This window comes from Ixodes scapularis, unplaced genomic scaffold (genome assembly GCF_016920785.2).
Source record: "Ixodes scapularis isolate PalLabHiFi unplaced genomic scaffold, ASM1692078v2 PGA_scaffold3__209_contigs__length_174095766, whole genome shotgun sequence".
Lineage (NCBI taxonomy): Eukaryota > Metazoa > Arthropoda > Arachnida > Ixodida > Ixodidae > Ixodes > Ixodes scapularis.
In genome coordinates this window covers 98,741,669-98,754,750 of record NW_024609868.1, presented here as the reverse complement: position 1 = coordinate 98,754,750, position 13,082 = coordinate 98,741,669, and the positions used below count along the sequence as shown (strand labels likewise).

At 42.9% G+C, this 13,082-nt stretch overlaps 1 protein-coding gene across 1 annotated transcript in view; it reads left to right on the top strand.

The window, feature by feature from the left end:
- LOC120849738 (sodium-coupled monocarboxylate transporter 2) overlaps positions 1–13,082 on the top strand; it is an 84,549-nt gene that overhangs the window by 59,679 nt on the left and 11,788 nt on the right. Inside the window, exons 3-7 of the mRNA XM_040221943.3 lie at positions 2,634–2,685; positions 2,763–2,830; positions 4,724–4,881; positions 6,836–6,976; positions 12,719–12,848. Of these exons, the coding sequence (XP_040077877.3) occupies positions 2,634–2,685; positions 2,763–2,830; positions 4,724–4,881; positions 6,836–6,976; positions 12,719–12,848 (549 nt within the window). The remainder of the gene's footprint in view (positions 1–2,633; positions 2,686–2,762; positions 2,831–4,723; positions 4,882–6,835; positions 6,977–12,718; positions 12,849–13,082) is intronic.

Here is a 13,082-nt window from a genome sequence, read left to right as displayed (position 1 = left end):
ATTTTATTTCCCAACAAAGTAAGGCTTAAAACTTTAGAAAATTAATCTTTGTTAATTAGCCAGTTTGACAAACCGCAGAAGTATTTTGATTTGTTCAATATTATTGTGAGCAATAGTGCATTGGTTCCACACGTGTAGCGTGCGTTAGCTTATTTTTAAGTCTTGGCACAAGTTAGCTGAAATACCATGTGATTGTTTTAAAGATCAAGTACCTCAAGCCCAGAGGCTTTCTCGATGAGGTTGAAACAACTCAAAACGGGAATTGTTCGAAGAAAATCGAGCGTGCGAAATGAACGCTCAAGCTCTACTTGTTTCGAATAGACAAACGGCTTTTTTTCCTTTTTTTTTTTTTAGGCGAGTCGAACGCACATGTTCAAAGATTCTATCGAGTTTCCGTCCACTCTAGAAATAAAGGTCCCCCTTCTCCTCTCTCGCCAAACGCCCCGCACTCCGAATGAAATTTGTGAGGGACACTTTCTTCCAAGTGGACTCTTTCTGCATGAATGTCTTGCGTCATTTCGGAAAATACGCTTGATTCCTTTCCTTTTTTCGTCACTCCAATATCATTTGCAGTTTATTAGAGGGCTGTGGTAACTGAATAATGTTAGACTGTTGTAGTTTAGATGATGCCGGCTACTATGTGTGCAAAGTGATGCTCGTTTTCCCCATAATGATATGATTTTTTTTTGTCAAATAAATGTCGTTTGCATTACTGGCGTCGGGAGTTATGTACGTTTTGTTTCTCGAGTAGACTGCCCTCGCAGGGTTCACGTGGGTAAAAGCCTAACAACGGTCAACTCAAAAACGAGCAGCCATCTTGGTGATCACGCTAGACTCAAACAACCGTCGGTTCCGTGATTGGCGAAGTGGAGAAAACGCTCACTCCAACTCAGAGCGAGCCCCGCATGCACTGCCTGACTGAATGCCTGAAAACGGTCTCCTAAATCATTCCATTAAAATATTGAGGTAACTGTAGCCTACGCACTCGTACACACGATATCATATCAATTTAGTGGCAGTGTTCATAGAACCTTCCGTGAAAAATAAACCTGTCATTCATTTCTAATGATTTACAATGGTGCATCTGTATAAACATTCACAACACATTAATTTCAGATAAGAGTGTTAATTATGTACTGTGTAACGAGATGTATACTCACACAGAGGAAAGCCGCCAAGCTTCCCGTTTTGTGACTTCCTTACTCAGCATTCAACGAAGCTCCGATAATTTTAACAACTCGTACGCTTAGAATCTAAGAAAGGTTTAGTAGTTCCTTGCACTGTAAATGCGACTCTGCAAATTTTTGTGCCGTGAAAGTGAACTTCTGAATGCATACCGTATTTAGGGCAAGGTTCAGGAATTCTGTGTCCGTGTGCTGTAGCCTCAATGACGTCACGGTGTAACGCGACATCCTCACGTCATGTGAAAATATGACGTCACCTCTCAGTGTAACGACACGTGACACTGTTACGTCACGTGACTTCAAGATGTCACATGAGATCATGACTTGGCAGAATGACGTCATTGGCACTGTGACGTTATAAAAAAATCTTCGCAATGCGCCCTTGAGAGGCCTTCTGATTGTGCACTCAAAAGAAGAGGCGCGATAAGGCTTACGAAATGCTATGCATTTAGAACGCCTTTGGAAAACTCCAGAGAGGGCGATATTTTTCATTCCTTATAATTATTTTTTTTAAAATGTGCGTTTGTAGGCTCGTACTTCGCGTAACGTTCCTTAGAAGCAGGAACACACTCCCCTTATTCTTGTCTTCTCACGCGTGAAGCAAGACCCCAAACAAGCTTAAATGGTTCGAACTCTCTTTTCTTTTCTTCTTTTAAGAAAAGAACGTCATAGGGGCCACAATCAATAACGACAAGTCTGTTGCAGCATTTCGCTACGGATAAATAGGGCGGTGACAACAAAAACCAAAATTCATTCACACGCAGACAAGACTAGTTCTTGGGAAAGTTAAAATAGGAGAGTGATTCAAACATTATCATTCGGTTATCTTAAAACTCCGGTTAGCTTAAAACTTCTGTTTGCCGCAGTATTAACAGCGCATTTCGTACGAGATAGGTATCTCTCCTGTCCCTGCTCTACATGTTTGAACGCGTTGAGTCAGTTTAGTTTGGACTCAGGAGCGAGAAAAAACGACAGCCCCACGTGTGATTTTCTAAAGTGAGTGTATCATTCTTTTGGTGGTCGAGGGGTGTTTCTGTTGTGGAATTTTGTCAGACTTCATACACAATATAAAGGAAGTATTTTCTCACCAAAAAGTATGTTATGCAAAAATGTTACGATTAAATTAAATTCTACAGTCAGAATACGGCCGTTTTTTTCAACCACTCTTGCATGTCCTCAGAGCTGATAGAAATAAGCCACCATTTGTTCCTTTAGACACAGAAATAAATAAAACTTAACTACCGCATTTGTAGCTATTTGTAGATTAAAAAAGGGCCACTTTTCATTTTGTCGACTTTAACCTGTCCCCGTTGAAGTCTGACCAGTAAAAAAAGTCATGGTAACGTTTATTAATAGTTCACAAAAAAAAAAGAAAAAAAAAATCGCTCGAGAAAAGAGGTTTCCATATAATACTGTTGGAATACAACAATATAATTCAAACATTTTCAGCAAAGCCTTGGAGCGGTGGCAATATTCTCAGCGGCAATGGCGGTCGCAACAAGTAAGTGACTTCCCTGCAGTTTTGTCGCCCGTAAGTTTGCCAACAATCCCAATATGTATGTACGGTTGTTCGGTTAGTCTTTCAGGTACCTTTCATCTGGTGCTGCCTTGCCATCGGATTCACGGGCACGTTCTACACTGCACTGGTATTTATTATCTTTAAGTCTGAATATTTCAAGAGCGTGAAGCAATTCAATTGTTGCCATGACCTTATACCGAAGCCAATTGATTAGGCATGATATGTACGTGATGCCGGTCAAAAATATAGGTGCCGCGGTATTATGTTTGTTCATCACTGTTGGGTGCCGCGTTCAGTGCTTGAAACAATCTAGCAAATATAAAACTCTGGCATTGAAACATGGATGATTTAGCAGACAGACGCCATGAAAAGCAATTTGAAGTTTATGATTTTAAACTTCTTACTCGTATAAATTTGATCAGTGAACCTCTCATAACCCAAGTGCACGTTCTTCAATCACCCCTGTGCAAAATCTTAGCTCGATACCTTCGGAAACACAAGTGGTCCCTCGATTTCCACCTGGTGACGCCATAAAAGTGTCATGCTGTCAATGGTCGCGATCCTGGCGGTTTTCCAGCACTGGTGGTGGATGCGGCAGACGCCTGTCCTGCTGCAGGTCGCTCTGTGGTGTGACAGTCCACGGAAGCTACAGCAGCCAGAACTTGGGACGCCGCAACGACAGCGACACTCGAGTTCACTGCTGCATTTCTGTCGCAGAAATGCATTTCGCTGCATTTCTGCGACCAATCACCAGGATCGCGACATCCTACAGCATGACACTGCGGCTTCTGTTACATCGTTTGTTGCTACTTCGGGACCAATTTGGATGTATGAGGATAATAGGACGCTACCCACACCAGTCGGAGAAGCATTCCAGGTACCATAGTGTCGCGCTCGTTGTCTGAAGATTTAAGAATTGATGTCGGTGACGCTGACAAAATGATATCGATTCTATAAGTTCCTTTTCTTTAAACTAAATGTAGGTTTAATAAAACTTTCATTTGTGTATAAACCAATCCTGAGCTTGGTACTGTAACAGAAGAATTCTAAAATTCCTGGGAACGAATCTACGCAAATTATTATTGGTTGATGTATTTACGTGATGCTCATGTGGTGCTCGAGTAAAACTATCTTTATGAATATCTTTACCTATAATACGTATTCTGGACTTTGTTTTAAATTTTTACTGCTCTTGTGCGGCAATCACGCGTCTTGTGGTTTTAATGTATTCCTTTTATTTTCATCTGCCATATTTAGTTTCGCGTTGCCTTCGGGAATATTTGGCCGACCTGTGCCACCACACCACTAGGCAAACTAAACTAAAACAATTCATAGCCTTCGTGCTCCGAAAAATAGTCAAATTAGAAGAACAAACGAAATATTAACCGATTTCGTACTTATCACTTTTTTTTTGTTTTGAAAACCTAGGACACAACCCCAAGCCATTAGATCAAATGCCCTAACCGACTTGGAAAGTTTAATCGAGGCAGCCAATATGCAGCGCTATTTTTTGGGAATTTCAAAGCAATTAAAGTTTAAAATTCTATTTCCCACTTTTATAAACTTAAAAGTGCATTGAAGAGGGACGTTTTAGTTATTCAATCTGCTTTAAACATATCACATTGTACCATAAATAATCATTAAAATTGAAGACAACATATATGCTTTCTTTTACGGCAAAATCAAAACGCAAAAAAAATACTTTACGATAACGAAATAGGGACATGGAAGCCAAGCATGTCCCTCTTTTGTTATAGTAAATTAGAAGCAAATACGCTAGAGCCTCCACATAAAAAATTACATTAGTTTTTTTTTATATAGCTCTAGTATCTAAGATACATATTTAACGTGTGCATTATTATTTGAGAAATTTTTTAAGGTGCCTAAATTGTGGTTTTAATTACATGTAACCTTCTCAGGTTACGTGTATTTGACATTGACACTACTTTACTTTCCGAATTGCCGTAATAACGATATACTGTCATGTGTTGCCCCCTCTTCACTTACCTTCTACTTGCAGGGAGGCTTGAGGGGCGTAGTGTGGACGGATTGCGTGCAAGGTGTGATCACAATAGTCGCCCCTATCACCATTATTGTGAAGATCCTTTACGACTCGAACTCCGGCCATTTCAAGCTTCGTCCTTTGAATGATATCAACCTACGAGCATACCTTTTTGAGTAAGACGATTTATTTCTCCATAAGGACTCACGCCATCACTGGGTGGATCATAACGTATCAGGGGATAGCACAGTGTGAGCATGAAGTCACAACTTTCGGACAGCAGTCAATACAGAACGTACAGTGCGCGATACACTTTCTCTCTTCTCGACTACTTAAGCTTAACCACTTAGCAAACTATTTCAGAACACTAATAACTGAAGGGACTGTACGCAATCTCGGAAGAAAAATGAACAAGTGAAAACTTCTCATCAAGGCATACTCGTCCCATGGTCCACTACTGAATAAATGTAAACTTGTATTTATTATTCTGATAATCAATGCGGCACTTGGAGTGTCATGTGTGCAAAGTATTCGAAACCACACAAAACTGCCCGAAAAATCATAACCATTCGTGACGCACTCGTAAGGCTAACACAGCACATGATGTGCTTGTCGGTTTTATCACAATCACCAAGATAATTTTTTTTTATAAATTTTTAGTTTTTTTTTTACATTTATGTTTACAGTATTTATTTTCCAGTCTAATTTTGAATAATTGGCATCACTTGAAACGTAATAGCCCTGTGTTCATCAACGCCCACGAATTACATTTTTACTGACATTGTCACGAATGACAAATGATGAGGCAAAGAATAACTAAAGAATCTAAACATTTAATAAGGCGAACCTGTGCCCAAAACAAAATAAAAGTAAGTCAGCGTCGCAGGCCTCGATGTCGGCGAAACAGCAGGATCGAGCGCTGGAGCGAGACTGACCCTGGCTTGTTACGCGGAGCACCTATTGTACACGCGTGGGCTTCTGGAATTATCGGCCTAGACAATTCGGCGCGTAGAAAATTCTGACCAAGAAAAAGCAACACGGTTCTCGAATTCACCAGAAGATCACATTACAGAGTCAACAAAAATGTGTGACCGCGGCAAGGAATGGAAGCCTGGCTTTTTGCGTGGAAGGCAAGCGCGATAACCGTTAGGCCACGAGCGCGCTGCCTGCTTGTTCAGGTTCGCGCGCAGCATTACTCCCCCCTTTAAAAAAAATGCAGCGTCCCGATGCAGCTAAAAGAAACATCCACAACAAAAGGACAGCAGGAATGCGAGCCTCAGTTCACAGTTCACAGTTCACTCTTTAACGAGAGTCCAAACTTCTGCCGTTCGTAATACGGCTTGAGCCGGACAACGTGCACCACCTCGGGTCGTGACTGGCGTCTTGCAGATGGGTGCGTTCCGTCGGGAAGAACTTCGTAGTTTAGATCGCCGAGGCGTCGGATGATCTTGTAGGGAAATAGCGTTTCAGAAGCTTCTCGCTGCTACCGCGGCGCCGTATCGGTGTTCACACCCATGCCCAGTCTCCGGGCTGAAAATGGACGTCCTGGCGCCCAAGGTCATAACTGCGTGCATTGATTCGCTGCTGGTTTTCACTTTTCATTCTTGCCGGTTGACGAGCTTCCTCCTCGCGTTGAGAGATCAGTTGAGCGTCGTCGTTGCCATCGTCGGTTGGCACGTGACGCAGCATGGCGTCGAGCACCGTGGTAACCGTTAGGCCGCGTGTACCAGTTGGAACGGCGTCATTCCCGTGTTTTCTTGAAACGCTGTGTTGTACGCAATGATAAAGTACGGCAACACTTCGTCCCATGTCATGTGCTCTCCGTCGACGTATATGAAGATCATGTCGGCGTCGTATCGTTCAGCCGCTCCGTTAGCCCGTTGGTCTGCGGATGATAAGTGGTGGTTCGTCGATGGCTCGTGTGTCTGAACCGAAGAACATTTTACAATTTTACAAGCCTGACTACTGCGAACATTCTAATTCTGGATATAAAGGAAATTAAAAGGACAAAGCAGATATGACCACGTGTTTTTAACTAGTAACTTAAAACCAGGCTCACTCAATTTCCGGGGAGAAAATAGAGCAATGATACTCAGCAATAATGCGTTTTAACATGTCATCGTTTCTCAGTGCCAGCCTTGACTTTACTAAGGATGAAAATGTGTGGTCATGTCTCATCGGCGTCGCCGCGGGAAACCTCTATCGCACCGGCCTTGACCAGATGATTGTCCAAAGGTACATGGCATCAAGAACTCTAGAAGACGCTAAAAGGTATGTTTCACTCTCAACAGTGGCACAAACTGTCATAAAATCTCGTCATAGCCTACTGGTCATTCTCAAAGTGTAACTTGTCAAACAACTAGGGCATATTTTGCGGATATGCGGAAATCTTTAAGCCAGAAGTAGCCATGAAATCGTGTCACTATTACGCAATGTGTCCTCATGCGTGGCCACTTGAACTGTGTATGAAAAAAAAAACTCTATATTATATCATTGAGGTAGTGTTCGAAGCTTGTTCAAAATATAATCGAGTAATAGTTTTATTTTTTATTATTGGACATACAGTTCTGCTCACATTTCTGGACGAAGAATTGGAGACCCCGTCAAGCACCTTTGATTCGCTCCAGAACTCAAATTATTCAGGACTAACTCTAACTAGCTTAAATTGTTCTTAGAATATTTATAATATTGAAATGATGTAGAGAGCGCAGATTTATTGGGCAGTCGTACAGAGTGTTAGGATGGTATTTATTGTCACTTTACCAGAGGGGCAAATATAATCTAGGCAAGTTGAGAAGTCAGCCAGGTGTAGTTTTAGTACAAAGCGCAGGCAAAGGCTTGAGTTACTAGACAGCAAAGCGCGCACAGTCAGACCGTGTCCTTGATAATGATAGGGTAACTTCCCGCGCGTTTGTCCTGCAAAATAAACTAAATCATTTGCGCGAGCGAACCTCGTTGCTCTAAATGTGTGTGATCCTGCTTGAAAAAGTGACGGCGGAATTCTGAGGAGTGTGTGTGTATTTTGTTCACCTTCTTTATACGTTTCGAGTGTTCCAAATGCTTAAAGTTCACTAGCTCACCTGCATGTTCTCTGTTATTCCTGTCTTATGAACGTTTTAACGTTAGGAAGAACTTCTAAATGTAGGGCACTCTTCTAGTTCTTGTGAACAAACAAAATAAAAGCAGCTATATCACATACTAGGTGTGACTGCATTTTCAAGGTAGTCGACTTGAACTGGACGCCTTTTGCATACTTCTTGAATGAGGTTATCTGCTCGATGTTGTGACGAAAAAAAATGAAAGACGTTTACAGCCGCCTGTTATGCCGAATTAGAGCGCAGCCCTTAAGGAGGAGGAGGGGAAAGTACGAAGGGGACAATATGCCTCTCCTCCTCCCCCTTTTCTCCTCCTCTCTCTTTCTCCTTTTCCTCCCTCCTCCTCCTTCTCTTCCTTTTCCTCCTCCCCCTTCATCCTCCTCCCCCTCCCCTACTCCTTCTTCCCTCCAGCGCGGTGCATTATGAGAGACGTCCCATAATGCAACGCGTGCGTCACCGCGGTGCATTATGGCACGTCTCCCATAATGCACCGCGCGGTTACACCGACGGCGACGAGTCACGCCGACGCGTTACGCCGACGGGGACGCTGACGCGTCCAGAATAAAGCGTTAGGCTCACGCGTTACCGTTACGCCGACGGCGACGGCGACGCCGACGCGTCAAGAAAAAGTGTGACACCGACGCTTTATGTTTACGCCCACTTAAACACCGCAAATACATTTGTCTCCTAACTTTATGTGTGTTGAGGATTTTTCGTTTGTTTGCTGGCTCCATTGTTTGTTTTGGCGCACCAAGGGGAAGACCGATATTGTTGTTTTGGGGCACCCAATATATATTTTTGGGGCACCCAATATATATATATATATATATATATATATACAGGGTGTTATTTTTTATTCGAAACAGATTTAAAAAGAAAAACGTCTTTACTGCTACGTGAATGCCGTCTACACTATGTGTTTCTTGAGCTCGGCGGACATTCGAGAGGGAAACAACCGTCACAGTCTGATGAGTCATTAACTAAAATCTGTTAATTAACTTTTTAATTATTGGTTTTATGGGCCATGTTGCAATTGTAATTTTCAGCCAGCCGTCCTGGAAGGCTATACCAACTTACACATTTAAAAAAATGCAACTGGTTTGGAGATATCCGTCGACAATTTCTCCCCTTTCTATCATCCGATTCCGAAACTGAAAGTTCCAAGTGCGCCGGAAGCGCTGATCACGTGACGCTTGTAGAAGTGACGGTTTCGTGACGTACAAATCGTCATGATCTCATATCTGCACTGCGGCTGTCACGGTGCGGCTCGAGGAATGCAAACTCGCGGGGGCGGTCTTTAGCGCTCTCGCTTTTAATGCGTCATTGCCCTCGGAGCTTCATTCGCGATTGTTTGTCGGCGGGGGATTCGCTTCGCCAGATAGCGTGGGCGCACGAAGGCCGGCTCTGCCAGTTGTAGCGTTAAAATGGCTGCGCAAATTCAGTCGAGGTATTCAGTCGCCGAGAAGGTTCAAATAATTGTGGTGTATGCTAAAATGAATGGCAACGTTCGTCTTGCCACGAGGCTGTATGCCGCCCAACACCCTGGTCGCACTGTTCCTGCCCCATCCACCGTCTTCCAGGTTGCCAAGAAGTTTCTGTCCACTGGGTCTGTGCATCGTCAAAGAAGAAGGAAAGCAGCTGTCTTGGACGAAGATTTTGAAATCGCTGTGTTAGCCTACTTGCGAGCGTACCCCGAAATCAGCATCCGAAATGTCGTCGAAGATTCCGGAGGCAGCATCTTTTCGGTATGGAAAGTCCTGAGAATGCACAAGCTCCATCTGTATCACATATCTTTGCATCAGGACCTCAGCGAGTGTGACTTTGAGAAGCGCTTGGAGTTTAGCAATTGGGCCCTTATTAAAACGGATGAAGACCCCGATTTTCTCACTAATGTACTCTGGACTGACGAAGCACAGTTTTGCCGAAATGGCAACGTGAACGTTCACAACGCGCACTACTGGTCTGATTCCAACCCTCACTGGCTCCGCCAGCATAACCATCAGGTTCGGTGGTCAGTGAATGTGTGGTGCGGCATGTTTCGTGACAGAATAGTGGGACCATTTTTTTTTTTCGAAGGCACACTGACAGCTCAGTCCTACACAGCCAACATACTTGCCAACACGGCAAGTGTGTTGTCATACACCCGTGTTGGCCAACACGGGTGTATGACCCGTGTTGGCCAACACGGCAAGCGTGGTTCCAGCATGACGGAGCGCCAGCTCACTTCTCGTCGCGTGCGCGGAGCTACCTCAACGCCTGTTTTTCCCAGCAGTGGATTGGGCGCGGTGGACCTATGTTCTGACCGCCAAGATCGCCTGACCTGACCCCGCTAGACATTTTCCTTTGGGGTCACATCAAAAACGAAGTCTATTCAACTGAGCCCCAAGATGTCAACGACCTGAAGAACCGAATTGTCTCAGCATGCGCCAACATTGAACCACACGTCCTGAAGTGGGTGGTTCAATCTATGAAGAAACGATTCATGGCATGCGTAGCACTGGAGAATCGCCATTTCTAGCATTACTTGTAGTGAGACATTACCTTAGCGTCTAAGCACACCAGAAACTTAAGTTTTCAGCAATTCTGATCTCTGAAGTTATTTCGCTGAAGATAATAAATAGCAAAGACTTCTTTCTTGTAGCGTTTCATTTTCTTTCGTTAAGTCGACTGGCAGAGTCAGCGTTCGTGCGCCTACGCTATTTGGCGAAGCCCTTCCCCGCCGACAAACAATCGCGAGTGAAGCTCCGGGGGCAATGACGCATTAAAAGCGAGAGCGCTAAAGACCGCCCCCGCGAGTTTGCATGCCTCGAGCCGCACCGTGACAGCCGCAGTGCAGATATGAGATCATGACGATTTGTACGTCACGAAACCGTCACTTCTACAAGCGTCACGTGATCAGCGCTTCCGGCGCACTTGGAACTTTCAGTTTCGGAATCGGATGATCGAAAGGGGAGAAATTGTCGACGGATATCTCTGAACCAGTTGCATTTCTTTTTTTTTTATGTGTAAGTTGGTATAGCCTTCCAGGACGGCTGGCTTCAAAATTACAATTGCAACATGGTCCATTAAACCAATGATTCGAAAGTTAATTAACAGATTTTAGTTAATGACTCACCAGACTGTGACGGTTGTTCGCCTCTCGAATGTCCGCCGAGCTCAAGAAACACATAGTGAAGACGGCATTCACGTAGCAGTAAAGACGCCTTTTTTAAAAATCTGTTTCGAATAAAAAATAACACCCTGTATATATATAAAAATAAAGTCCAAGATGCAAAACATATAGTAAAAAAAAAAAAAACGCGTCTGCATAACGACTGCGCTTTTGCTGCCAACAGATTTTGTCTGCCTGTCGTCTGCTTTCTTTCGCTGGTCGGCTACACCTTCGGACGCTGCTCCCGACGCCATCTATCAATACGAACGCGAACCACACCCCGCAATTCTACTTGGTTGTCTGCGGCGCCACCCGCCGTTGACCCTTTCGAAGTTTCTTGGCCCTATCTTTTAGAGAAAGGGAGCTACGCTTTATAATTTTAAAATGAAGAAATTGACCTGTGAAATACAACATCGACGAAAAGTTTAGATTGCTACGTGCAGCCGTCGATTTTTACAGTCAATTTTAGATCAAGACTGGTGACTTGGGTCACCCTACATATAAGCTTTAACATCTCTCACGGACATTGGTTTTATATTCTTGCAGTACTTACAACAATGTATTTATGGTTTGAAGATATCATTTATATAATAAATTACGCGGTCTGGTCCCGCAGAAACCTAATTAAACCGTAGTTAAAACGTAACCGAAAACAGAAGCGACAGACACTCACAGTATTTATTAATCCATTTACGCCTCTCTTTAAACTTCGTAAACCAGTTGCTTTCATTCATTTGGATTAAACGTACTTCAGCCCTTCTTAAGTCATACCGAATAGCGTCAAGTCGTGGTAAAAGGCGACTTCGGAATCAACATGAACTCAGAGCTCCGTTCAGGTGTCAGCTGACAATTCAGTTAGTTGATACTTGAACCACTTGACGCAAAAGCTCATGTTCAGCCTGATTATGTTAAGCCACTTGGCATAGCAGCCGTGGGATGATGAAGAACAATCTTATTTAAAGGCGAATTAAGAAAAAGGCATGCAGCAAAAATTGCACATTAAATTAGAATGTGTTTTGTTTTTGTCATCTAGGACTGCTATCTCTGCACACACCTTATTTTTGCCGATATAGATATAGGCAAATATAATTATAATTACAAATATAATCGATTAATTAGTTGATTTAAGGGGTGACGGTTAATCGAGTTAAAAGTTTTTATCGACCCCCAGCCATAGTACTGACATTATTTGCGCAGTGTAGTTCTTTTGTGTTGAAGCAGCTCAACGATGACCAACTGGACTATTACCAGTCTGTCATAACATCGTGACTTTGTATGCTTGAGTTTGTGGTTGATAATTACTGCCAGCGCATTTCTTAGTCATTTGCTTATAGTCCACGGGTAGAGACATAATTACACACGATTATTTCGGTATTTTAATATTTACCTGAACGGAGTTCCCACATACAAGTCACGAATGAAAGCTACAATATTGTGTAGATAGTTTCAAGACTGTAGGTCTAACAGAGATCACCTCTTTATATTTAGCACACAAATCGAAGAATGCATTGTTTTACAATCTGCATGTGAAAGATTATGTTATAGAGACCGCCTGCACTATTCCTGAATGACAAGCCGTGATTCAAGGTAGTGAGATGCATGAACCTTGTTTGTAAAATTATCGACCAGAAATGCGTGTCGTCGGTGGCACATATTTTGCATTATACTGCATATGTCATGATTAAAAAAAGAAAAAAATCATTATAGTTTTGCTGCTTCAATTATCCACATTGCAAGCTAATGAATGCGTGTGTATTTTACTTACAGGACAGCCCGTGCTGGAATCGTGATGTTGACCGGTTACTATATCATACACATACTTATGTCATTATTACTCATATACTGGTTTCGTGATTGTGACCCTCAGCTTACAGGAGCCATCAAGCGGATAGATCAGGTGAATAATATATATTCCATTTGTATAGTTACAAAATATTAAACCTAGTATTACCCCAACCAAATGCCCGAGAAATGTCGAGATCGCACCCGAAGCGCATTGGCATTACCAAATATTTGAAATTCGTGGCAATTTAAAAATCTATTGTTGGAAACCAAAGCTTACGAAGATAGTTTCAATAGCTACTGCTGAAAGTTGTGGTAGCGGGAGGTGTCGTACATTATATTGAACGTC